This window comes from Heliangelus exortis, chromosome Z, assembly GCF_036169615.1.
Source record: "Heliangelus exortis chromosome Z, bHelExo1.hap1, whole genome shotgun sequence".
Classification (NCBI taxonomy): Eukaryota; Metazoa; Chordata; class Aves; order Apodiformes; family Trochilidae; genus Heliangelus; species Heliangelus exortis.
Genome location: NC_092454.1, coordinates 47635578 through 47663335, shown reverse-complemented (window position 1 = coordinate 47663335; position 27758 = coordinate 47635578). Strand labels below are relative to the sequence as shown.

At 38.8% G+C, this 27758-nt stretch overlaps 1 protein-coding gene across 2 annotated transcripts in view; it reads left to right on the top strand.

Annotated features, from left to right (window-relative positions):
* The window catches only part of PGM5 (phosphoglucomutase 5), a 153359-nt gene that overhangs the window by 26399 nt on the left and 99202 nt on the right, over positions 1-27758 (top strand). For both annotated transcript variants that reach the window (XM_071730216.1, XM_071730217.1), the window contains exons 7-9: positions 19650-19765; positions 26318-26453; positions 27248-27431. In XM_071730216.1, the coding sequence (XP_071586317.1) occupies positions 19650-19765; positions 26318-26453; positions 27248-27431 (436 nt within the window). The remainder of the gene's footprint in view (positions 1-19649; positions 19766-26317; positions 26454-27247; positions 27432-27758) is intronic.

Genomic DNA, 27758 nt, shown 5'->3' with positions numbered 1-27758 from the left:
GTGTAATACGAAGTTCTTGAGCACCATGGAGGGAATTTTTTTCAGGATTTGTAACATTTTAAGTAACATAAGAGTATTAGAAGTAGCCATAAATGTCTTCTGTATACTTCTATACCTGATAAAAAATGGATTTTCTGTATCAGGTTCAAAAACATTATGCAGCAAAATATTTTATTTACACAGATATAACATGTTTTGAAAAGATCTGTGGAAAAAACTCATCAAAAGGCACTGATGTTCTTTTATTAGCTGTGCCTCCATTTTATTTCTTCAGTTTGCTTGGAATCTAGCTATCATCCTTTCATCCCTGAATTTTTTTTTAAGCAGTGGAGCTGATTTATCATTGCAGATGTTTTATGGGATATCTTTAAGGAGCTGTCTTTGTCTTCTTGGTATTTTCTTCAGTGTTGGATTTGCTTCAGTATAGTGTGGTGTTGCAAGCCTATTGTGATGTTTTTCCAGTGTTTTGTTGCCCTAGCCTGCGCTGCTCCCTGTGTTTGTGACTGGCCATGTTTCAGATGTACAGGAGGTAAGTAAGTTTATTGTTAACACTTTAGGACACCAGCAGTTAGGTTCTCACATACGTCCTGAGCCAAAGATGAGAATGAACCTCTCTCAGTGTATTGCATAATTTTGAACTTTCTGGGAGAGAATCAATGTATAATATGTCTTGTGTTCTTCAGTGCTGGAATTTCATTGCTCATAAAGAAAACAACAGAAAATATACCAGTCTCCTATAAAATATAAGTATAGAATTCTGTCTTGTTCTTTATGGATGAATGGCAAAAGAGGCTAGGGAGTCCTGTGGCTTACCTCCTTCTACTTGGCACACAATTTATTTATTTTTTTAGGCCAGTTCTGAATCTGGAAGCAACTGATTTCTATTAAGAATGGTTGGCTACAGAGCAGCCTTTCACAGTGTGCTACTCTTGTTATAGTTGTTAGCCTGTGCCTGGGGTGGATAGCTATAGCTGCTTAGCCTACAGTGAGCAGGTTCATCTATTCTGGAATGGGTACCTTTCAGTACGGAGCACAGAAAGGTGTATTGAAAGCTCTCTTCATTTAAAAGAAAAAGAGGAGTTGAAAATGGCCGTGCTCTGTTTCCATCTTAAGTTTGGACTGTGTTTAGCAGAGTTACAGAGAGCAAGAGTTGGTGCTTGGTGAGACAAAAATATATTCTGTAAACTTGATCGTCCTTTGTTAAGAAATACACTTATTTGCAGTTCTCACAAACCAACAGACTTTTGTCTGGACTTAATATACTGCATGTGAAAAACTACCTGAGAAAAATAAACTTTCTGCAAAATATTTTGAGCATGCTTTACACTGTGCAAAAGGCAGATGTTGTGTAACAGAAGGTCCACAATTTTCTTAGTTCTGCATCTGTCTTAAATCTCAAAAAGTATACAACTGTGAATAAACAACAGAAATTGTTCAAATGTCCTGATAAAAAAAGGCCAGAAGTGTTTTAATTAAAATAATGAGGAAGTTTACAGCAGTGCAGCTACAGAAGACTGTGACTACTAGAAGAAAGTTTAAGATTAAGGCCCCTTTTCTTTCATGGTCTTACACAGTCTCATTTTACTCTTCAAACTAGAAAGGCTCCCATGTGGGTTAGCCTATCTTAACATGGTTTACCTGTGCTGGACAGCAAAGCTGGTATCAGCCCAAGAGCAAACTCTTTCATCAAAAGATTTCTCTGTAAATAGAGATGGCTTCCTGCTGTTTTAACAGAAAAGCTTTCTGGCACAGAATTTTAAAAGAGTGTGTATAAAACTCTTTACTTCTTATGTGTATTAAAGTATTATAATCTGCTAAATTACTTGAATTATTTACAAGTTAAGAAGATAGGAAATTTTTCTTTATATTAAGGATGTTTTGAAGAAGATCTCTGTGGGACTGTGACAAAAACAAGATACTTAACATTATTTGAAGAAGTTTGAGAGTTCTGTTAGAACATATCTTGCTTTAAGTTGTAGTCACTTGAATTGTCAAATTAATTTTGGAGATGAAACATATTATTCTGTTTATTTTTTTGTGGGGAAATGAAAGGGGCTTAAGATCTTTCCAACCTCAACCATTCTGTGGCTCTATAGTGGCATTTTTTTTTATGGCATGTTACAATTTCTTCTTCCTTTTTATTTTTCTTTATTTCTATGAACACTATAGTAAAGTTGCGAAACTGCTTTCTTCTTTTTTCTTCCCAGCCAAGTATCACAGCCACATGGAACACTTACAAACTCTCATTCATTAAAATCCACAGAACCATTTGCAAGACAGAAAGCAGAACTAGTGTAAGAAAAGAAATCTGAATCTAAATGGCATCATTAGGGAGCTACTGGAAAAAATCATGTCTAACCGATCTCTTTGCCTGGGAAGACCAGGCAAAGATGAATCTGTTGATGAATTTAGATCAGCAAATGTAATTTTCTTACATTTTAGCAAGGTTTTTGGCACTGTGTCTCACACATTATTTTGTATCCAGCTTGGGACTTTATGATTTGGATGGGTGGACAACTAGATAAGTAAAACTCTGGTTAGGTCATCAGGCTTAAGGGCCACTGCTTAATATGGCAGTGAAAATTTGGGTACTGATGGGTTCTGTGACTTGTCCTGTTTATCATCTTTATCAGTGATCTGCAAGAAAGGATATATGGCACTTTGACCAAGTTTGCATATGACACCAAATTTGGGGGGGTACCTGTTGGCATGCTGGAGATCTGGGCTGCCGGTAAAGGAAACCTAAACAGAAGGTGGTAACTGATGGACAAGGGCCTGATGAAATTCAGCAGGGAGAAACTGTGAATCTTGCCCCTAAAAATGCAGAACCCTACAGTGATGCAGGCTGGGGACAGGGGAGCTGAGGAGCAGATCTGCAGAGACAGGATGTGAGCAGTGAGCTGGGTAAGGGCCTGTTTTGTGCCCTGGAGTTGGAAAAGACCAGCAGCACCCTGGGATCTATGAATGAATGTGGCCCAGGGAGTGAGTGAAGTGATTATTCTCTGTTCATCACTTGTGAACCTACTTCCAGAAACTCTATGTTCCTCACTACAGGAAAGTCAACAGTAAATTGGAGTGAGTTCAGCATAGGATCACAAAGACAGGTGGAGACTGGAGCAACAGGCCCTGTGAGGAGAGGCTGGGGAACTGGGTTTGTTTAGCTGAAGAAAGATGGCTTTTGTGTGACTTAATAGCAGCCACCTGTACCTACAGATACTATCCGGAAGATGGAGCCAGGCACTTCACACCTGTTTATGGTGGGAAGACAAGAGACAATGATAATGATTTGAAACAACGAAGTTGTTCAGTGTCCAGCGAGATAAACCCATGAGCAGCTTTGTCTTACCACACAGCTGATGCTGCTTTCACCAGGAGGATGGCCTAGGAGCCACCTGTGGTTGCTTCCATTCTGGATTATTTTATAATGCTGTAGCCATATGAAGAGAAATTTGCTGGAAAGTCCTCATGCTACCAAGACTTTTGAGCCTGCCTGCATGCTTGTAGTCTTGTAGTTACCATGATTAACAGCAAGGCAATGTGTAGAAAATCTTGATTTTCCCCCACATTATTTACTTGTTTATTTTCTTCTGAAGCAAAGAGATGGCACCATTCTAAACCACTGAGATGGCAAAATTGCACTGGTTTTTCTTTTCCAGATAATTTTGTGAGCTATCCTGCTGATTCTGTGTGAGAAGATGGATTTAGTATTACAGTAGTTGGGAGGTGAAGAAGAGGCTGCGGAAGCAACCAGTAATTTCTGATAAATACCTAAAACTTTTTTTTCTCTGATATTCAGACAATTCATTGTACTGAAACCCCAACTGGAGTAGCTGTCTTTGCAGTTTTGTTCCACATACTGTGATTATATTCACATCTGGTTTGCGTCTTTGTCAATGACCACAGGCACAGTGCCTTTTGAACCAGTTGACCTCATCGTAGTAAGACTGAAAAAGCTAGTGGCTATGGGCCACATGTACTCCTGAGTTAATAAAGCCTTTCCCCTGTGTTTAGCTCGTAATATTGTTGCATTTCCTGTAAAAGACCAAAGGTCTTGCCAGTAATTAGTGATAACATTACTGAAGCTCATCTCAGTAAGTATCTGCAGATGGATGTAAGGAGAATAACTCTCCCTTTCCTCCATTTATTACCTCCTCCTTTTTTATGTGTAATAAAATTTCCCTGTCAGAATAATATAAATTACAAAGCATTTACCCATTGCCTTCTTAGACCATTTTTATTTCTGGAAAATTCACAGTTTTTTGTGCAGCAGTGATTGTGCAGGACTTGAGGCAGAAAACATCTGTGTTCAGGGGTGCTCAGGTGTGTCATATATGTCAGTGAATTTCCTTTTCCAGAGACAGGCTTACTTTAAAAAAAAACTGAGTCTTTTTGCTTGTTTCTGTTCTCGCCATGCATTAAGAAGATTGTCCTCCTACCTGCCTAATTTAGAAAGTCAGTAATAAGGCAGGCTCTTAATACAGCACACTACAGTGTAGCAGTGATAGCTGTTTATCTGGATCAATACACCAAAAAATCTACTTCTTCTGAAGCTGAACTACTCTCAGTCCATGTTTTTGTGATTGGGACAAGCATAGATTATCTAATGCAGTCAGTTGCAGTCATAAAAAAAAGTGGACAATATCTTTCCTGGAACAAGATAGAATCTCTCTGCTACTAAGCTATGGTAGAGTTTGGAGGCTAGAAGAAGCTTGGAGTCTTCAAAGGGGTCATGTTTGCTATGTAAAAGTTCATTGAAAATGACAGAAGTCATCATACTTGGTAATTTTAAAATTTGCTGTCAAGGAGGACTTAATGTAATCTATAGGTATATGAATAGTAAAAAAATAAGGAAAAGTGATTCTTGCATCTCAGCAAAGGAGGGCACAAATAACCTTAGGGATTACTGCAGTACATCTGGAGAGTATAAACACATGCTTGCCAGATGGTTGGACTTTTCTTCGTTAGTAGCATGAACTAACTCTGCAATCAAACCTCAGATTCTCTGTGAATTTACAGTATGTATGTGTGCAGCCTCACTGAAAGAGGCTGCCAAGGGAAGTGGTCATGGCATCAAGCCTGAGTTCATGGATTGTCTGGTCAATGCTCTTACTCATATGGTTTAGTTTTAGGTAGTCCTGTGAGGATCTGGAAGTTCGACTCCAAATGATTCCTCTGGGCCCTTTCCAGCTCAAGATATTCTATGACTTTGATTTCATCTTACAAGGACTGTGAACACTGTGCCAGCTGGTTTTCTTAGGTGAAAGAGAATTCTGTTGAGGTGTGTTGTTGTCAAAGTACATCTTTACCTCATTGTGTACTTGTACAAGTACTTATGTTTACTAATTTTCTTCAGCGAAGCAGACTTTTTCTGCTTCTTTATCCTTATTTTAGCAGTCCTTTCAAGATACTGTATATGGCAACAGCTGTTTCTAGTCATTCTATTAGAGCTTGTGTGAAGGGGATAAAGAAGTTGTCATAAGGCAGAGAGCCACAGGCACTCTGTCCTGAAGCTTGAACTTCCTTTGGGAGTTGACTCTTGAAACATTTAGAAAAGAGGGTGTGAAGTTACTCATTTTGGATTTGAATCTCGGCCTGATGACTAAAGCAACATGAGAACAGCATTTGGTGTGGAACATTATAACGAGTACACCTGTTTGCATCCCACACACTGAAGAAAACAAAGCCATAATAAGAAAGTTACACGGACTGCATCTTCTCCAAAGCTTTCCAATACATTTGTAGCCAAGAGAAACAGTTGAAAACAACATTAGTTACTGTGGTACTTCTTAGGAAGTTCTCAAACTTGGAAGTCTGCATTTCTGGAGTGGCACAGGTCAAAGGCAGTAATGACATCTTCATGAACTTGCATATAACACATGGCAGGTCTGTGTTGTGTAAAAGAGAAAAAGAGTAATTTCCCTTTTTTTTATTTTTTTTTACCCTAGGTAATTTGACTAGGAGACCAGTGAGAACTGTGATGTTTTCCTCACTTAGCTCACTCAGTGAGTTACATCACTCATTTTGGGCTTCTGAGAAGTATGGGCTTTGTTGTTGATGAAACTTACTAGGGTTTTGCTGTCCAAGTAGATTTATTACCACTGCAACAACTTTATGAAGTTGCCAGAATGTTACAGTGTGGACTATGCCACGGCCTGTAGATTTCTTGTGAAGATTGCTCTTTTATGTTTATTTTGTTTGGTAGTATGGTTATCAGGTGTGATATGTATAGGACTACATCACCATGGGAACCCATGCTCAGTGTGTCTTCTGAAAGGTATTTATTTCCATCTCTAACTGCTGAAGACCAGCCAGTATGTTGGTAATTGCAATATTGTCCTTCCTCGTATGCAGTATTGTACTTTTGTTGAGGTGTCATAAAAATTACTAATCATTAGAGGTAGTCTAGGCTAGGAGACACATATAATTACTGTAATTCATACTGCTTAAGGGATTTTCAGTGCTCTGACTGGTGTTTGCTCCTTGTTTCCATTTTCTTCAAGCTCTTCACATTTCCTTTGGACTTTTATTGTGTGCTTTCCATCTAGGAAGAGAGAGAGAAAGCAGCCCCACACTGTGCCTTGGTTTTTGACCAAGCACCTTTGACACACTGTGGCAAAATCTGATTCCCCCCCCTGCCCAAGACGGACAGAATGCTATCAATGGATAGACTGCCAGGTGGGATGCTGAAGGTGCTGCTTCCTCTGTCTTTTTCCATACTAACTCCTATTATTCCTCTAACGTGCAGACCCAAAGCATGCTGGGAGTCCTCCTGTGGTATGCTAAAGAGCTTTCTTACTTAATGTTAATGTAAAGGCAATTACAGGTGGTTTGATTAACTTGCAGAATCTTTCTGTGATTCCGAAGAGGAATAATATAGATAGAGAAAACGTGTGCATGCAGTTATGACTGCATGGTGTTAGGAAACTAGCTTACTCACAGATATGTCTGTAAATTGAAGAATTAAGTTCTTTAGCAGCTTCTTCTGGCTGGCTGATCACTCACTGCTGGGGGAACCTGCTGGACTGTTTTACACCTGCAGTCATCCAGTGTCAGATTTTTTTCACTGTCTTCCCATGAGATGATTGATTTCTTAGGGAAGACTGGGCATGATGTCATCACAAGATACCTCCTTTGGGGCCAGACAGCTTTGGTTGTCAGCCCTCAAGCATTGATCCACACCAGCTCTTGGTTCTTGAGTCTTCCAGAATAAAGAACTAGTTGTACACCCCATCCTAGTTACCTAAATCTTGCTTAGATAGTTCTTCAGAAACAAGAAGTCATGGTCTAAATATATGTAAGGGAGGGATGGAATCATCAGATGGCAGGAGCATCTCTCCTACAAAACCAGGCTGACACAGTGGGGGTTATTCAGGTTGGAGAGGAGAAGACTCCAGGGAGACCTTAAAGTGGGTTTCCAGTACCTGAAGGGTGTCTGTAAGAAAGATGGAGAGGAACTTTACAAGGGTGTGTAGCGATAGCATGAGTGGCAATGGTCTTAAATTAGAGCAGTGTAGATTTAGATTGGTTAACAGGAAGAACTTGTTTACTCCGAGGGTTGTGAAACACTGGCAGAGGTTGCCCAGAGAGGTGGTAGAGGCCCCATCCCTGGAGACATTCAAGTTTTGGCTTGACAGGGCTCTGAGCAAGCTGATGTAGTTAAAGATGTCCCTGCTCACTGCCAAGGGGTTGGACTAGATGACCTTTAAAGGTCCGTTCCAACCCTATGCATTGTATGATTTGATGATCTTAAGTCTGGATGTTCTCAGGAGACTTACTATGAGATGATAGATCTATAAGATGCTTCCTCTTCTTTTTCAAATTAATCAGTTCCCCACCAGGTACACCTAGAGATCTCTTAACTTCTTTTTTTGTCAAAACTCTGGACAAACATGGTTTGGTTTGCTTTTTATCTAATAATTTAGAAATGCTGAAGAAGCATGATTCATGTTTGCCTTTGCCAAGGATCTTACTGACATTGTTACCAATATATGAGCATCTGTATCCTCCTCCTTCAGTTTTAAATACAATTTTGCTCCTTTGCAAAAACAGCCTTTGTGGTGGGTATCACTCAGCATAATTACAGGGTGAATTTAGATTCTTGTCACTCACTGTAGTTAGTTATTGGTAGAATGTCTTCTTGAGTTTACTGTAATAATGTGTAACTGCAGCTTAAACTAACTCATCAGACCCCTCCTTTTCAGTCCTTACAGCCACCATTAAGTGCAAAATGAATCAAAACTCCATGTCATATGTTTTCAGAGAACTTTCCTTTTTGTACCAGATAAGTCAACTCTGTTTCATGGGAAGGAGTTGTGGAAAGGCTGGCAATTTTGGGGGGAAATTCTTCGAATGAATCATAGAGCATATAAACAATTTGTTACTAATGAATGGGCGAGGGTTTCACCAGTTCATTAGCATGCAATTAACTATTCCTATACCTGAGACAAAATGGGCAAGGAGTGTACTGTGTTTCTCCTGTGCCTCTTGCTCATGCTCCCATTTAAGGGGAACTGTTTTACGTGTTCCTTATGTAACAAGCTAGCTTTATGATCTTTAAACGTCACCCTGTGGCTTGGGAGATGGCTGGAAAGTCATCATAAATTGAACCCATATGAGCAGAGACTCCGAGGACAAAAACCCCAACATTCAGTGATTAAAAGGTTTTATTTCCCTGTGTGGATCTGAAAAACTTGGCCTTCTGTCTGTGAGCTTTGGAGTCTGTCTTCAGCTAAAGTTCATTTGTTTATGATGACTGCTCAGGCTAATCAGTTTGATGGGCCTTGAGTACAAGGTTAATAATGTAATATAAAGGACAGAATTTTTCCTATTGGTGTTTCTGGTTAAAGACAAGGGAGAGGTCTGCAGGGGTTAAGCAGGAGGAACCCATGCAGTTTACAGTCTCAGTGCAGACAAACATCTCAGCTAGCCTTAGTTACACTGAAGAATTGTTGGGCTTCTTTATAGGGTGCGTCCACAGCATCCTGTTTTTCTGTATAGATGTGCACAATGAGGAGAAATCACAAGCAAGAGGATGAACACATCCATTTTTACGCATGGAAATTACTTCTTCCCTCCCTTTAAAACAATAAACCTTCCAGCTTATCTTTATTTAAACAGACTTATCCACCTTGGATTTTTATTTTGTCTTCATAAGGAGAATTATTTCTGTCTGCATGGTACTGTGTTTGTTAGCAGGCTTCTTGGAAGCAGGTCTTACAGTACACATAATAACTGTTGCTTTGTAAGGAGTTCTCAGTACGCAATAAAGCAAAATGATTAACTCTTGCCTCTTGGCACAAGTTCAGGAAAATACTTAAGTACACTTAACTTTTTACCTCATCAGAATCTCCAGAGGCTTGAATGGAAATGTGGAAACCTTTTGTAATAATTTATTTTTTAAAAAAGTAACATTGAAAAAAGAAAATTTGCACAAAAGTGCTAGTTTTCCCACAACTTCAGTGTTGTACCTTTTCATTCATTTTTTATATACTATGCTCATTACTTTTTTTGGCACTGAGCCCTTGTATAAAACACTTGGTTTCACGTACGGGAGAAAGAAGTTGTGCATTAACTGAGTCAGCATTGCCCAGCACAAGCCTCCTAGGTTGCTTCTCTTCATAGCTCTCAGTGTGGATACTATACTGAAGCAGGGCTGAAAAGACCTAAGAAGACATGGAAGAGGAAGGGGTAGGAGGAACACAACTCAGAAGACAAGACTGCATGTTTAGAGACAGTGCTGTGATTTGAAATCATACAAAGTGCAAATATTCTGTGCACTGCTGCAGCTAAAGGAAATGCAGTGCAGTAATTCAGCAAAGCCTGACTCCTGCCTCCTTCACACAGTGCATTGTTTTTCATGGGAGCCTAGATACGTCTACACAGTGCAATACAGAGCAGTGCAGAGATTCTGTCAAGAGTCCCACTGCCTGTGTGTTTGTGCTAGCAAAGCACCAAACCTGGCCTGTAAAGGAAACCACCAACAGGGCACAGTGCCACTCCGATGGGACTAGACTTCTCTCCATGAGGTTACAGAACCCTGAACCATGCTGACTTGCACAGTATGCTATATGTTTTACTATCATTTATCTAAGTTTGGTGAGCATCCAGCAGGACTTAAATCACTCTAGTCCTCTCCTACCACAAAAATTTGGGCTATAAATTTTGTGGAGCTGCACCTGAGAAATGCTGCAAACTTCTTCATGATCTCTCTTGTTTCTTCTCATCCTGTCACGTCTCTGTCTTCACTCGCACACACCAGAAAAGGACACTAGCATAAACATTGTACTTAGAATAAACTCTTTCTCTTAGCAAACTCAGTCCAGGTGCAGGCACCCAGGATGACATCCCGGGTTCGTTTTAAGTGCAGTGGGTTCGTTCTGACTCATGTCATTCAATGGGAGAGAAAGAAAAGAGAAGTGTTGGCCATATAAGTTCAAACATCAAAACATCAAAATTTTACACTCCTAGTAAAAAGTAACTGAGAGTAATTCCAAGCAGTTAGGTGAGAATTTACATAAAACCTGGTTCTGCTGCCTCTAGTATGTGCAGAGATGCTTCTGGAATTAAAGCTTTCTTGTTATGATTAATTTTTCTTTTTTGAAAAGGCAGGAGAATTTTTTCCTTTTGACATGTTAATGTATTTATTACAGGAGAATTCCAATATTTAAAAGCAATTTCAAGAAACTGTTTCTAATTGCTTCTGCCTGTAACAAGTACCACTGGGTTAGTATTTGTTAAGTTTAATTTCTGTATTATTGTGCATGAATCTAGTGTCTAGCAGTTGTGTCCATTTCTGATTCTCTTCTGAACGTTTGCTCCATGCTAAAGTCTGTTGAAGTGCTGAGAGCTTCTTAAAAGATGAAGGGGGATTTTGTTTTCTGGTTTCTGTTTGGTTTTTGTCCTGTTTACTTGTTTTTGTTTGGTTGTTGTTTTTTGTTTGTTTGTTTGTTTTGTTTTCTCCTTATTTTCTGGAGATCGCAGAAACTTTGTTTTCTAGTTTAAGCTACAGTGTTTTCATGCTGACAGCACTGTCCTTACCATGATGTCTGTCTGAGCAGGAACAGATGTTGGAGGCTCATGGCTGGTTTCCTGTCTAAAGGAGAGTTTTCTCATAAGGTCTCATTTTTCTTGGTGGGATTTCTTTAACGCTGTATTTCCTTGAAACAAAAGGAAAGTTCTTAGTTTCCATATGCACAAACTTCAATGAAATTGAGTTAGGCAGTTAGCTCTTTAGAGAATTTTTTTTTTCCATAGAATCTTACTGCTAGTGCTCAGTGTTGTCATCCAGACTTCAGAGAGGAATTTATAAGCCAAAGATACACGCAAGGCCTTAAAATCTAAGCCTGTGTATGAGGTCTGCTCCAGTACAACTTTTAAAAAAAGTGATTTAACTTCTGAGAAGAAGATTCTTCAATGCTTTGTATTGCCCACAATTTGGGGATGGTAACAATCTCACTGTGATAATATGCATGTAATTTGTGTGCTATTGATAGTTTTAACATTGGCAGTAGTTTACTATCTTGATCAGTATGACAGTAGCTCACTTGCAGCACCTGCAAATAACGTGAAAAATTCCAACTTTACATGCCATCTGCTTCGTGTTGTTTGTTCAACCTGCATTTACTGCCTCTGTCCACCAGTGAATTTTGCATCAGTGGCTACTCACTCCACAGCACATTAGGGAGACTCGGCTGAAGTGCAGTGCCCATAAAAAGTATCTTCACTCCTATACAGTGGACAGGATTATCACGTTAATTTTGAAGGCAAAGGCAGACTCAGCAAGGTGCCGTCCTGCCTATTTTTACTCGACCACTTACTGCCTGAAGAGCAGGGAAGAGGCACTCTGCAGCCCTTTTTCGGAGCTTTGAGGCAGAGTGGTGCTGCAGCTGTTGGCGTGGTTACAAACCCGTTGCTGTTCTGCAGTGCTCCCCTGGCCCTGTAGCGTATGAATTTACTTTTACCCGCTGGGATTGGTTCAGAAAGTTGCCAGTAGGGATTGGAGCACATACTAATTTACCATTATTTTGTTAAGTGCCTCAAGTGCTTTAAAAAAGCGCTGTCTTTTTGGTGGGTTGCACGAGGTCCTTTGTAACATTTTGTCTGAGGTTTCAGAGGCTGTGTGCGGTAAAACGTGATGCTGTGAAACCTTGAGCTGTGTATTCACACCGTGGCCCATAGGTGGCAACAAGGAATGTAGATAACTGCAGGGCCCTGATGCCTGCGAGTTGGGGAGCCCGAGTTCTTTGATGAGTGCTTGAGCTATCCTTGTAATGCTGCAAGGCTTTTTGAGTCTGTTCCTACAGGTGACAAGAAAATTATGGTGAATCTGAATGGCCCGAACGGAGATACAAAGCTTTTAAATTTGTTTAGTTTAGGAATTTAAAGGAAAAGGGATCACATTCCATGTAGTTGTTTACACACCTGTAGTGTCATGGTGACCGTACAGAACGTGAATGGTTTCACACAGCTCGAGTAAGTTCCTAGTGTGTATGGTTGCTATGTGTTACAAAGCATGAGCATGGTAGGTCATGTTTATAGGACTGTGCCTTTTTCATGGGATGAATTTTAATTTTTACTGTTGAAGGATTCCATGTGTGGGGAAAGGCTGGCATAAGACTGGGAAGCAGGAGAGAATATTGGAACAGTTAGTTGGCATCACACTTTGGTTGTGTTAGTGCCAGGAGGCTCCATTGACAGAAAGGGAACTCAAAATGTCCTGAGTAGAATTTAAAAGGGAGATGAATTCTGCAGATATTAAGAAGCCATAACTGTTCTCAGAACTACTGTCAGCTGGAAAATCCACCTGAACTTACCCATTTTGAAGACTGAAACTATTGCTGAACACCAGACTTCCATTCAGTGTTCCTTTGGTCCATCTGCAAGAAACATGTAAAACTCTACAGGAGTAGGAAGCAAGCAAAGCAAAAAAGTCAAATGTTTTTAGATCCTTTGTAGCTAGAGCTTCTTCAGATGCTTTTTGTTTATTGAATTCTGTTACTGTGATATTTCTCTGTGAGATGCAGCATACTAGGAAGCAGAATAGGAACTTGTCTGCTAACTATTTTTTTGTGTGTGTCTTGTGGTCTTGACAGCCTCGCTGCCAGCTTTAGCTGTTTACATCTTATCTTAGTGAAATGTCCTGGTTATCTGTGTTGTGTGTGAGAACTTAGCATTCCACTGCTTTTTGCCTAATAAATTAAAGGCTGTGAAGGAGTAACACTGTAATACTTGGCCATATATGGGGGTGACTTGTTTTAGTTCTGCTCCTTGCACTATATGCACTTGAAGCCTTTTAAGGGAAAGCAGTGAAGACAGTGAAAACATCCAGAAGGAGAACATCCATTTCACGTTATAGTTGTTGCCAGTTCTGGTGTGGTCATTGCTACTGCTGTCAATTTCTCACAGGCTACTAGAGGTGCATAGTTAAAAAGAAAGAGAAACATACAGATCAAACTTTAAGTCAGAACCTGCTCCTGCATCTTGATATGAACTGAATAATACTTCCAGAGTTGAGAAACAAAGTAGCAAAGACCTCCTCGGCATCTCTGAGAAGAGACAACAGTGACTAAGAAGGTAATGAATATCGTGTCTAAATTTTCAACAAAGTTTAAAAAAAAACTCTCTGCAAAATTAATTTGAATGTTGGAAAAGAAATTGTATAACTAATGCAAATGATCAGATAAAAAAGTGGCAGTGTGATAGGCACCCAATCCTAGACAACATCTTCATACTGCAAAAAGAATGAACCCATGGTTCATTCAGGTCTGGTTGCAAGTGCACCTAAGTAAGCCCATTAAGGCAAAGGCCATATTGTGTGATTAAAGAATAGAAAAAGCTGGATCTCTAATGGAAGGAATTGATATAGGCAAAGATAAATCAGTTGTTTTGTTCTCAGAAGTGTCCACTGTGTTAAAAAATTTTGAACCATCTCAGGCAGTAAAGTATCAAATAAGCCACATTCCAAGTTTAGGCTGTGTGAAGACTGTTCTTTTCAGCTAGAGAAATATTTTTCTTCATAATCAGATGTGGATCTTTATTTGAGATACTTTTTTTTCTTTGTGTGAAGAAAGACTACAGAGGTAGGAAGGAAAACTGGTTTTCATAATTTCAGTCAAACCATAGTAGTCTTTAGGCTAAAATATGCTATATGCCTTAAATCAAATGAGGCTTTCATCAGCTGGAGATTAGGTAACACAGTCTACTTCAAGTGGCTAAATAGAGACTTAGAAGACCCAGTGGGGAACTTTTCCTCTGCAGCTGGTAACTTTGAAAGAAACCACTACAAAGGTTTGATCTCTTGTGAAATGCTGCTACCACACATTGTTTTTCAGTGGCCCACATGTCTGTCTCACCAGTTCCTTTGATTACAGTTTGTTGGGGCCTAAGAGTGCTTACCTTTCTGCAGAATCAGTTTTGTTGCTCTCTAAATTACAGCACCTTGTATAGCTCAGCACTGGTTCCACAGAGACCAGTAGGACTGAATCAAAAGATAATGTCTGTGGAACACCCATCTTTGTTCTGAAGCCTGCTCAGCCAGGTGTCTGTGAGCATCTTTCACACGTGCAACTGACACCTTCAGGAGGTGGAAGACAAGAGAGACAAGGATTATCAATGCATGCTTCTTTAGTGATTCTTTCATTAGTATCTCTTTTTCCTCCAAGTGTGGAGGAAATGTGATTCACTCAAGAGTGAATTTGATGCTGCAGTTTACCCTAGCCAGCATTTCAGCTGCAGTGCAAAAGTCTGTCCAGTAATTTACAACAGTTAATGAGATCTGTCAAAGAAAGCCCTTCCCCCAGTGTTGTGACCTTACAGGCATCATGACTTTGGCAGGATAATTTTGTTTGATTGACTGATCTATTCTCAGAAGCTATAAAAGTTTCCCTGGGCACAAGAAAGTCAGCTTGCCACAGGATGTTTGCTGTATCTGAATGATGTGTGTATTCATCAGGATTTTTTGTGGCACTGTGAAGAATAGGTTGCAGCAAATTTCCTTCTGGCTTTCATTAATGTAAGTCATGGTAATTCTGCTGAAGTCAGTGGTATTTTGCTAGTGCAAAACCACAGTGACTGGGACATACCCACAAGAACCACTTCTTCATTTGCCCATCTGTGAAAAATGAGTCTGTTGTCTTCACTGAAAACTGAAAGACAAGGATATTCATTAAACATTTTAAAATAAAATAGCACTTTTTTTTTTTTTCAATTGAAAGTTATCTTTTTTAGACTATTCAAGAAGGATAATATTTTTTATTGTAACTCCAAAGAAAATACTTAGAACTATCAGGAGTCCTGTACCCTCTATTTTCCTTGTTAGATAATGTGGAAAATGTTATGGTCATTTCATATGACTATGAAATACAAGGAGAAAGATGGGGTATATTTATAGTTAGAGTTGTAGAATATGTAATCCAGTTGCCTGGTGCAGAAAAGGTAATTTTTGCATTAGTCTGTTAAGATTTTCAGGAGCAATTTTAGAATTAGCTGTTAATTTTTTTTCTTTCTTCCTGACTTGGAAATTTCAAGAATTATGATCTTGATTATGAAGATTATTATTATGCTCATTATTATCTTTAGTATAAACTGGCCAACTCATGCATTATATATTGCAGAGTTCAGGAGTAGACTGAATAGTTCTGTGTAGGGACTCCACCCTCCAATTTTTCTGTTTTCTAGGGGCAAAATAACTCAAACTGCTTCTCATGGTTGTATTGTATGTGTTCTTACATTTTGATATAAAGATGTCGGTCAGTATAGATAATGTGCAATTAGCTCTTCAAACTTGAAAACGTGAATGAAGTTGAAGTAAATTTGACCATAAAATCTTATGCTAATTTATATTCTTAGTATTCTTAGATTAACTCACTTTATTATCTCCCTGATTAAAACCATCTGCTCCTGCCTTTTTTTTTTTTTTTTTTTTTAATGTATGTTTGAATAGTGTATAAAATTGCAAAAGTACAGCTTCCTCATCTGTGTATTTTTTTTTTTAATTAGTATCTCAGCGTACTAGGACATAAATGCCTTTTGCTTATACAAAGGCAGAATAACTAAGTTGATTGTGCTTTAGTTTAGTTTAGTGCAACTACCCCATTTCCCAGCCTATCAGGAGTGCTACCCACAGACAGAAGAAACCTCATTCTGTGACCTCATTGATGCAGTGAGCACTTATGCTGAAAGGAGGAAAGCAAGAATACTGTTTGAACTCAATCCTATTAAATGTCTGAGGTGACAAGAACCAGAATGTCCATGGTTTCTTATATTGCTTCTACATAGTTCATGCCCACAGAACATGTAAACACAGGTGTATCAACTTTGTGGTTAGGCATAAATAGAAGGCCTTTACTTCAAATAAACTATGAAAATTAACCTTTTCATATGGCGTGTTTTTTATAGTTTTTTCTTTTGAATTGCTCTGTAAGTATATTCCATGCATCAGGTTGGCCTTTTGACATCTAAGGCCTTCAACCAGAGAACTCAGGGATTGCTCTTACAGGAGCACTGCATCAATATCTTGATGACGAATCATTATACATATATACATATATACATATAGGGACATATAAAATTTACTCTGTTGAGGGAGACCTCTGCAAGATAAAAACTCTTTGCAGCACCAATTAAAAAACTTACTTTCTGAGAACACCAATTAAAAACTTACTTTCTTTGGCCTTTCTGACCAAAGAAGAGAAACTTAAAAAGCTGTATACGGTTTAAACCATCCTGTGAAGGTACCCTTTTGAAAACGGCGTAGATTTTAATTAATGGATCTTTGATTTTTTTTCATGGATAAAAGTAAAACCTGTACCATGAGTCACAAGCAATTGTTCTTGCAGAATTACAAGTTCTAGAAATCGTCATGCTAAGAATTAATTTGCCTTGCAGACTAGAAACTTTCCTTAGTATGTCTCAAGCTTGTTATGAAGTCATATGGTGCATTAGGTGGTGCTGGTGCAGTGGTACATAAAAACTTTATTTCCAAATTCTGGTCCACAAGGGACACTACCCTGTTGTTTCATGTGGTGCCTTTAAAAAACAAAAAGTCATTTTTGTCTACAAGAAAGCAGATTGGTGACTGGGTGAATGTAAAGTAAAAGAAAAAATTTTGTAAAGAAAGATATTTTAAAATTATTTTTCTTTTACTTTCTCTGCATGTCACATCAGTCATATTTCTTCTTTAGAAAGATGCAGATGTAGGAGCATCCCTCCCTGTTCCTGTATTTATTCTCTTCTTTCCCTGGCTTTGGAGATCCAGTAACTTCCCAGTTACAGAATATGAGTTTCCTTCCTCTGTGTGTATCTCTGTGTAGTTTGATCTAATGCAGCACATTATTTCTCTGAGTCTGAGGCTCTGGGAATTTTCTGGATCTTGCTGTGGTAATCCCTTTTATGTTTTCTGCATTAAATGTCCACATTAAATTTCCGCAGGTTGCACAAAGGCACATTCTGTATTTATTGAGTGCAGATTATTTATTTATCACTTCAGTGATGATTCTTTATTTCAGCAAAGTAGCAATAAATGAAGAATATGCTTAATTTTCTTTATGCTTCTACTCACACTGTAAAGTCTTAATAGCCAAGAACATAAAATTACTGCAAGGAGCAACATTTATGTATTTGTTCTAAGCTTTGTATATATATATATTTGTATGTATATTGTGTTGGTTTGTTTGAAAGACTTGGTTTCAAGAAAGCCCAATGCCAACAGAGTCAATATCTGTGATATTGACTTTTTGATGCCAGCCTAGTGCATAGAAATCTCCGAATTTGTTGCTGGTCAAGATAGGTCCACCTGAGGCTGTTTGTCCCCAAACTAGAGGAATACAGAAAAGTGAAAGGGAAAGGATTTCCTTCCCCCAAAACAGTATCAGGATACGGGAACATTTCTGCAAGCAGAGATATTCCTCTTCTATTGTTACAGAATTGGTTTTCCCTCTCCAGCATGTCAGCAATTGTTATATGGTTGATTGTTTTCTACTTTTTGGCAGTATGGTACTGTTCCCAGCCTGCAGTTGCTGTCATGTAACTTTTAAATCCTCTTTAAGTTCTTGATTTTTGTTCAGAGACAGCCAGAAACCTGTTCAGCTTAGCAATGTGTAACCTCCCTTATGCAGCAGCATTTCTATGGGCCAATAGTATAGCTAGTGCTGCAAAAACAGAAGGAGGTTTCCTCTACCTGTAAACTGGAGACATAAAAAGCGTGTTTAGGATTGAACATTTTGATAACATTTTTTCTTCCAGGCACCTCTTTAGGCCTTTTAAAATAAGGATCAGCAATTTGTACACTACCTCATTTTAAAAACATTAATTTTTTAGAGGTAATAGATTAATAAAAAAATAACACCTAGCTGAATAGCCTAGATAGCAAGAGATATGTATTACTTTAGAAAAAAAAAAAGGATTTGGAGACTTAATGTCAGTGCTGATTAAACTTTTTAAGATTTTGGAGAGAGTACTTAAGGGCTGAACTGTTGCTTAGGTGTATTTATGTACCAGGACAGTTCATGCCATCTACTTTATGCACCTATTTTAAGACAGTGTGATGGACCATCTGAAAACAGGTGTCTCTCTTTTGATCAGAGTGGTGACTGCTTTTGCCTTGGCACATACAAATGTGTTGAATCCCCCACTCTAAGTGATTACGCTGAGTCAAGCCTGGGCTTGACTGCAGTTAAAATTATGTAAATAGTCTCACGTGTGTAATTTAGGAAATGCTTTCAAATGTGATTGTTGAAGCAATCCTAGGGAGATTGTAAGGTCTCTTTTAAATCATTCAGATTGCTTGACTATGTTTCAAGTTTTATTTTTGTATTAAAAATAGTTGGCTCTTAGTATCCTAGACACACAGTAAAAACAAATATCATAGAAACAAGAAGAAGGGTAAATCTGCATAAATCCCAGCTTGGTAGTGGGTTACTGAGTGATTTTTTTTTTTTTCCATCTTTCTTGATTTTTAGTCCAAGAAAGGATGTTTTCATTATACTTCATAACAGGAATAATTTCCAGTTAACAACCTGGGCAAGGGAAAGCATATCAAACTGATATATTGCTTTATTTTGCTTCTTGAAAATACTGACAGGTCAGTTATCTAGTGAGAGTATTTTGTTTAGGTGCATCAGAGGAGACAGGGAAAGTAACTTCAGACTCAGATTGAGACTAGGACTGCTTTTTTAGAGGAGGCACCGCATCATGGAAACATTCCTGTATTGTCTTGGCCTTGCTCACCTGAAAAGAACACCTGTGTTTTGTAAAGGAAGAGACTTCACAAGACCCTTTAACTTTCATTAAAATATTCGTATGATGAGAATGTGTATCAATAGATGTTACAGTTTATTGTGCAGTAACAGAGAAAGATACTTGTAAAGATTACTGAGCTGAGGTCCTGCATTTTCCAAAACACTGCACTTGGTGTATAAATGTATTTGGGTTCTGGTTGGAGTCAGATTCTGAGACAGCAATCTGTTCTGAATGGTTCTGTTTATCTGTTTTGTGGGTTGTTTGTGGGGTGCTTGTTGTTGCTTGTTTGTTTTTTGCTTATAGGCCAGCTGTCAGGAGATGTACAAGACCTGGAATATTCCTCAGCTGATCTCTGGCCAAGTGTAAAAAAAGCACTGTCTTACTTGTGTGATGTTTTACTGTGTATTTTCCAGAGTGGCAAAAGTAATGAAAGTTCCTGTGTATGAGACACCAGCAGGATGGAGATACTTTTCCAGTCTCATGGACTCTGGACGTTGCTCACTTTGTGGAGAGGAAAGCTTTGGCACTGGTAAGTAGTACACAATCAAAAGTTTCCTCAGACTTTTAATGAGCTTTTACTTTTCTTGGGTGCTTCACGTCAAAGTCAAAAGAATCAGCAAATTAATGCTTTTTGTGGTGGAACAAAGAACATGTTAATATCTTGAGGGTCTTCTTTAGTGTCCAGTATCTTGAGGTACAAAAAATATGGAAGATAGACATTCAGAAGCCATAGGCAACCTTATAACTGCTTTGGCAACTTTTGGAGGTGCCTGGTAATCTCTTCTAACTTGAACAGTTAAGTAAGACAGAAAAGTTTTTCTGGTCCCACTGTAATAGCCTTTTCACAGACTGCAACAGCATTTAGAGTTTTTCCAGTATGGCATTGTGATTCAGTATACAAAGTATGAGATTGTAATGTCTAATGTTATGTATAGTCAGACCTGTTGCAGATGTCCCTTTCTGGAACATCCCAATTACTCAAAACTCAGACAGATTAAACCACCATTACAAAAATCTCAGTTACATGTCAGCATTTGTGTTTTGCCTAAGTATTTCTCTCATATCTGTCACAAGAGTCAGCCAAGCAACAGAAAGCAGATTGAAAGGCAAATTTGGGCCCTCATGAATTGATTATCGTCAGGAAGCATTAGAGCAAACAATTAAAATGTCTACTCTGTAAATCTGCACAAATGTGGGTTTGGTTTATGGGAAAAACTGAGCTGACTTCACAGTCTTTTTTTTTTTCTTTCTTGGGTGATGGCTCAGAAACACTTTCCTCTTTATTTTCATTGTCCTGATGGCCACACTTCTTTTGGGCTGCATCAAAAGAAGCATGGCAGGCAGATCAAGGGAGGTGATTCTCCCTCTCTGCTTTGCTCTTGTATGACCCTCACCTGGAGTACTGTGTTCATCTCTGGAGTCCCCATCAGAAGAAGGACATGGAGCTCTTGGAGCAAGTCGAGAGGAGAGCCATGAAGGTGATCAAAGGGCTGAAGCATCTCTCCTATGAATGAGAGAGGCTGAGTGAGTTGGGGTTGTTCAGCCTGGAGAATGCTCTGGGGACATCTTGTAGCAGCTTCCAGTGCCTGGATGGGGCACACAGGAAAGCTGGGGAGGGACTTTTTACAAGAGCATATAGCAAGTCGTCAAGGAGTAATGGTTGAAAACTGGAAGAGGAGAGATTTAGATTAGACATTAGGAAGAATTTCTTTCTTCTGAGGGTGGCAAGATGCTGGAACAGATCCAGAAGCTGTGGAGGCCCCATCACTGGTAGTGCTCAAGGCCAGGCTGGATGGGGCTCTGAGCAGAAGGTGTCCCTGCTCATACAGGGAGGTTGGAACTAGGTGATCTTTAAGGTCTCTTCTAACCAAAATCATTCTATGATTTGATGATCCATTACTACTGTGTCACAAGTTTTTTTTTGAAGAAGCACATATCAGATTAACTTAACCATTTTCCTGGTTAATAAATTCTGGTTAATAAATCCTGGTTAATTAAACTCTATATTTTGATGTGAGTTCAAAATTTTTATATTACGGTGTATTTGCTATATATGCTATTTGCTACATATGACAATTTGTCGTGCATTGAAAGTTAGTTATAATTTTCATTTTGTTTTCATTGAGTTAAGTCCAGTATTAAGTTTGTTGATTGGAGCAAATTAGAGTAGAACGTTCCTTTTTCAAAATGAGGGTGCCTTTAAGTCTTAGACATGCTACTTTATTTGTTACCCTATCATTAACTGCAAGTGGCTGATCAGACTATGATGACAGAACCAAAAATATATTAGATTTCTATGGGTGTTTGTCTGTAAGAAGGGAGAGAAATTAATAATTAATGTTTATTTTCTTTCTGTTTGGAATGGGAACTAATGTCCCATGATCTCCAACATGGATACCTTCCTGGTTTAAGTGCTGGGACTGGCACAGATTTGTATTGCCTTGAATGTATCTTTTTGATAGCTATTTTCAAAGGGTGTCATTGAGTTCATTCTAACTTGGAGAGAGGGGCAGGAAGATCTTCTACCTTACAGAATGCACTGCTTTTTGTTGTGGTATGTTGTTAGACTGAGTCTCCGTTTGCCTATAAGAGATCCAGAGAGAGGAGTTTTCAATTTTCGCTGCCTTTTGGTGGTTTTTCGGCAGGCCAGTTCTTTACCCCTTACCTTTAAATAAAGAAGTTCCTCCTGCTCATCCAAAATCAGACATTTCCATGCAAGTTGAGTGGGCCTTGAGACATCAGTACGACCTCATTAGCACCTCAGTTCATTGGGAAAAAGTCCTGCTTTCATTATTATGCTGAATTTGAAGCGTGGGTAGGCATTAGATGGCGAGTTCCCGTAGGCTGAAGTACCTCTTGGGTAGCTTACCCATGGATTACAGCACATCCTGCTGCATCCAGTGTTAGCTGCAGAGGTATGTAAAGCAAGTGGGGTGGCCTCTATGTGCTATGTACTACAACAAACCACTGCCTCAAGCTTGTTTCTGCTTGGGAAGTAATGTGCTTAGACTATTTTCATCTAGTGATGGTGAGTACAGCTCTTCCAGGTGCTTTCTGTCTCAGGGAGAAACCTTTGGTTGCTTAGTAGAAATCTTGAGGATTCTTCTCCCTTGAGGAGACTTGTCATTAAAATTTTATGGTTCTGTTATAAAAAAGCGCCAAACTTAAATTTCCCTGGCATATTGAGAAGCCATGGTGGGTGTTGCTGAGCAGGTTTTCTCAAGTATTGATGGACTTTTAACCCTGCAGATCAGTTAAATAAGAATGGAGAAAACTGGCTTCAGGGCTTGATTTACTGAAAACACTGAGAGTGTTTCCATCTGTATTTGCCTTACATCATTACCCTGAGTGTTCCATGGTTAGAAATAGTTATTAGGAAGTTGGGAAGGAGGGACAGGTGTTTCATAAAGGTCAAGGAAGGGCCTCTGGAGTATGTTCTTCTAGGCAGACCAGAAGATTCCTCTAACTTATCTCTGTTCTTGCAACTGACTTCTTTCTTTTGCTTGTATCCTTCTCTAGAGCCCAAGAACATCTGCATTTTGTGTAACAGCCTCTCTTCTGATTTTTTCAGCTCCTGTCTCTTGACTTCAGCCTAATCTCTGTCACTCTCTGAGTTCCTGTTTTTTAATCTAGTACTCCTATCCTGTCATTAATTCTACAGATTCTTGGTAAATCCTGTCTCTTGGGAATTCTAAGGGTACTCCATATTTCTGGCCAGTATGTAGAGCTGCTCTACAGCAATATTTAATGTGTGCATCCTGGTATGTTCTGGCCAGATGAACTTTGTTTTGCCTGCAGCACTTCAGTGCAGAAAGCCTCCTGCCTTCCCATTTCAGCCAATGCTACCTAAAGACTGATCTGAACCTTCATGATTCAATCCCACGAGCATACAGTTTGCATGCTGGGTTTAATGTGCGTGTAGTTGCTGTCTAAATGAACCATGACAGTGCCTACAGGGCATTTATGCAAAGACTGTGATGCCTGAAGTTTGGTTTTCTCTTTGCCATGGTTTCCTTAACATCTTTCAGTTCAGTGCAGCTGTGTGAAAATATCTCTTATGTTAGGTAGATTCTTTATAAAATGCAATCTGGTCCGTAGATGACCAATACTTCAGCAATGCAAGCTGTTTCTAGCAATAAATATTTACCTTACTGCAGATCTTTCAGTTATGTCCCAAGCTGTGTGACCTTCATAAGTTTCTCCCAGTACTGGGCATTTTTGATGAATTTTACAGGTTTCCTTTCAATCATATCTATTTAGGGAGCTGAAACTTGGCCCTTCTTTAGCTTTCAGCATGGATTATTTAAAGAAATGTATCTGATCAGATGATGATGTTACAGCTGATCAGAGAGTCAGAATCTTGTTTTTTTTTGCATAAGAGTAAGGGGTTTTACAGATCCACATTCTGTTTTCAAGCGAAATGAACAGAGACCAATTGCTTTTATACCCAGGTAATCCAGCCCAGCTGGAATTTTTAAATAATACAGAGCCCTGGTTTTATAACATAAGGGATTTTGCTCTGGCAAGTAAATAAAAGCAAATTTTCTCCTATAAAAGGACAAAAGATTTTGAAAACATCCCATAGGGCTGTGTTTCCCAGACTTATTTTCTGGCAGCTGATCTTGGAGCTCAACCAATGCTTTAAAAACTTCTTCCATTTTTGTAGCAGTGTGGGGAGCTTGTCAGATGAGGTTAGTAGCTTTCTGGTTCTATGACTAATGCCCAGGACAAGTTCAGAGAGGGGTGTCAGCAGCAGCAATTAGATTCTAAATTTCATCAGTAAACTATTAATCAGGATTAGGAGGGCAGTGTACCTCATTTATCTTTCTGTGGTATAAGCCACTTCATTAATGGCTATATCTTTCACAAATTGACATGCTTCATCTCTGAATTTTTAGATACTATTAACATCAGCTGCCTTCTCCTTCAAGATTATGTTGGAAGAAGAACTAGGGGAGAATATAAAAATGTGCTGCTGCTGAAATGAAGGAAAGAGCTGGTTGGTGGTATCTGTTATAAATCTAAACTAATCTCATTAACTTGAATAAAGGAACAGATCAAAATGCTTCTGAATCTCCATTTCCCTAAAATACTGCCAAGTTTCAGAGTGCCAGACTCAAAGTGTATGCAAATAAAATTATTTACTGTGAGTTTGTTTGCTCACTTTAGTCTTATGTTGGTTTTAGAATTACTTTTATAGAATACAATACATTAGGCAGAGATGACTAATTTAGGAAAAAGCAATTCCATTTTCTTAATGCATATGGCCTCAGGGCTCTCTGTATCTATCAGAATTGGAAACCTCAGATACAGAATAAGTTAGGCACGTAAGACAGTCAGCATGCCCAACAGCTTTCCAATATCAGAAGAAATCATAATATGAAAATTTTTTGCAAGCTCTTACTTTTTTTCTCAGGCTGCTGCCTCCCAGGACTATACTTCAATTTAAGCCTGTGCTTCCCAGGTTGTTTACTCTGGGTCTGGTCATAGCAACTTACTGTTGCAGCAGTAAAAAATAAATTTTGCTACTGTTATATGGAGAAATATGTGACAAGCTAACTTAAAAATAAGTTGTCAAAATAATTGCAATTACTATACATTGTAAGACTCATATGTATACACTTAACAGTGGCAAAATTGATATAATGGGATAATCGAATAAATATTTGTTAACTCTTCTGTTCTGTTGTCTCTTACTGCTTCAGCTCCCTAAACTGATTCCTGAATTCATTAATACCTTAAGTGTTTTAATTAAAAGTATTGTTGATATTTATTCTTAGGTTGCTGAGGGCCCTCAGCAAGCCACAAAGACTAGTAATGTGGCAATCTCAGGAACACATACTTGTGAGGCACCTTTCACTGCATCCCTTTGCAAAGGGCAGCTCTGCCCCTGCAGATCTACTGCAAAAATTACTCGATCTCTAAATCCAAGAAGAATGGTGGTAGATAAATTGAGGTAATAGAGCAAGACCCCTCCCTAGAATTTCTACCATGTGAACTGGGCAATAGGAATAAGTGAGAGAAAGAGAAAACAAAGTCACCTCAGACAGTGGGTGGTACAGGAGGTGGAAAACAGTTGACTAGCAGTGTTGCAGTGATAGAACACACAGGATCATTGTCCCTGTACTCACATCAGGCTGGTGTTTTCAAACAGTGATTTTCATCTGTGGGACCACTATGCTTTTTTCCATCTTTTCCATACAGACTTTCCCCCTCTGGATTACTTTCTTCCTGTGTTCTCTCTTTTAAGAAAAGCAACAATCAAGCAAGATAAATTCTGTGGTCCTCTGAATTCAGACAGCAGACTTGGACATGCATCTCCCATATCTGAGAGTATATGCTAAATCCTGTGAGGTATTCCGAAATTGTTATTAGTCTCCATTGTTGGACCAATTTCTGCTGTAATAAATATAAACCTATGAATGGATTTAGGTTTTGAGTATCTGAACATTTTACCACTGAGATGTGTGGAGATTATAGAAAAGGGGAAAAGTGTTGTTCTATGGTGGGGTTTTATTTTGTTTTGTTTTATTTTCCCAGAAACATTTTTCAAGCTCTTGTTTTTTTCCTGTTGGGAGGTCATTAATATTCTGGAAATCTTCATTTTTCATGATATGGGAAAATTCTTCCTCCACAGCTTGACAGGTGAACATCTGCATAGACAAGGACATGCTGTTGAACTTCCCTCGTGTGGCTTGAAACATTCTGATTCATGGCCAAGGGTTTCCATATCTAGCCCAGTTCTGAGATGGAGTAACAGAGGTTTGGACGTACTCAGTGAGCAGGTTTGGACTGACTGAGTGTGTCAGTGAGCAGGAATCATGACTAAAAATATTTTCCTGTTACTATGATTTCTGTCCCAATACTTATACATCTTTCTATTTAGCCTTAGGTATTTGGGTTTTGTCAAATCACATTTTAAATGTCAGTTCTGGTGATCCATCTGGATGATACTGGAATTGCTGAGGTTAACACTGTTGATGTTACATACAAAGTTAAATGAGATATTTGCTTAGGCTCTTTACCATGTTTTCTGATTTGCAGTTGTACCAAAAAATGTGCTTTACCTACATCTCTTTAGGATCTGATCACCTTCGAGAGAAAGATGGACTGTGGGCTGTGCTGGTTTGGCTTTCCATCCTAGCAGCTCGAAAGCAGAGTGTGGAGGAGATTGTCAGGGATCACTGGACAAAATTTGGCCGGCACTACTACTGCAGGTGAGAAAAATGAGGAAAAGGTGCAGGAAATTATGCAGTTGATAAGACAATTCTGCCACAACCGTGGCTTCTGTTCTGTGTTCAGCTATATTTAAGTGTGTATTTGTTGTGTTCACAGAATAAAAATATGACACAGATTGACACGGTTCAGTTTTTTTCTGATAAGTAAGTAGCAGCAGAATTTACTTACTGAAGAAGCATCATGTATATACCACGCGTAATATATGAGTAATTGAATTTTCTGATATTGAGTGTTAGAAAGATTTGAATTATTTACTTGTGGAATCTGTAGGCATCGTTCATTACATGGTAAAAAAAAATGGAAATTCCAGCAAGAGTTACTCCTGCATTTGTTTCTGTATGTGCTTCCATATGGTAGTATTTTAGTGACAACTGGAACTATGGCTACTTCTAATTCAGGAGAACTCTTCTGAGGATCCAAACATTTGCTCATTTTTATTGAGGTCTCAAAAGGGTGAATTCTAATCTTGATAAGATAGCTGTGTATTGATGAAGCTGCTTTAGAAACCTTGAGTTCTCTGAATTATTTCTCTTAACTCATAGTCAGATGGCCAGTGTAGAACTTTTGTGCACACATTTTGTGGCCAAATTGCAGAGGACTTTAATGTGTGTTCTGGTTTGACTCAGAATCAATACTTCAGTGGTCTACCTCTGAATTTTTATATAAGCAATAAATTGATAATTGAGAGTATACAGAGTTCGATGAAAGCAGAGCTGTTTCTTCAGGGATTGGGAACTTACTTCTTGTTTCTACTTTTTTATATATATGCAAGGTTTGATTATGAAGCACTGGAGCCCAGAACAGCATATTTCATAATGAGAGATCTGGAAGCTTTGATCACTGACAAATCATTCAGACATCAGCAGTTTGCTGTGGGTAGCAATATCTACAGTGTGGAAAGAACAGACAGCTTTGAGTACATAGATCCTGTGGATGGCACTGTGACCAAAAGACAGGTATGGTCGTAGTGATGGGGTAGCAAAGTTTCACAACTGTAATATTGTCACTAACTGTGTTGTTTCTAATGTTCATCTGGCAAACCTCTCCGTTTATTTATAGGATGGTGTTTTCTTTGCTCTGATAGATATTGCATATCCTACTTAAGATTAACTCGGCCTGGATAAGAAAACCCGCCTGTGGTTTAGTTTGCACTTCCTGTGCATAACAAGGGGTGATAGTGTCACAGAGAATGTATGAGGGGATGGAGTCCCTGTTGACAGCAATGCACATACAGGGAGAGTGCCCTTTCCTGAACAGTGCAAAGTGTCTTGTTGAAAGACAGT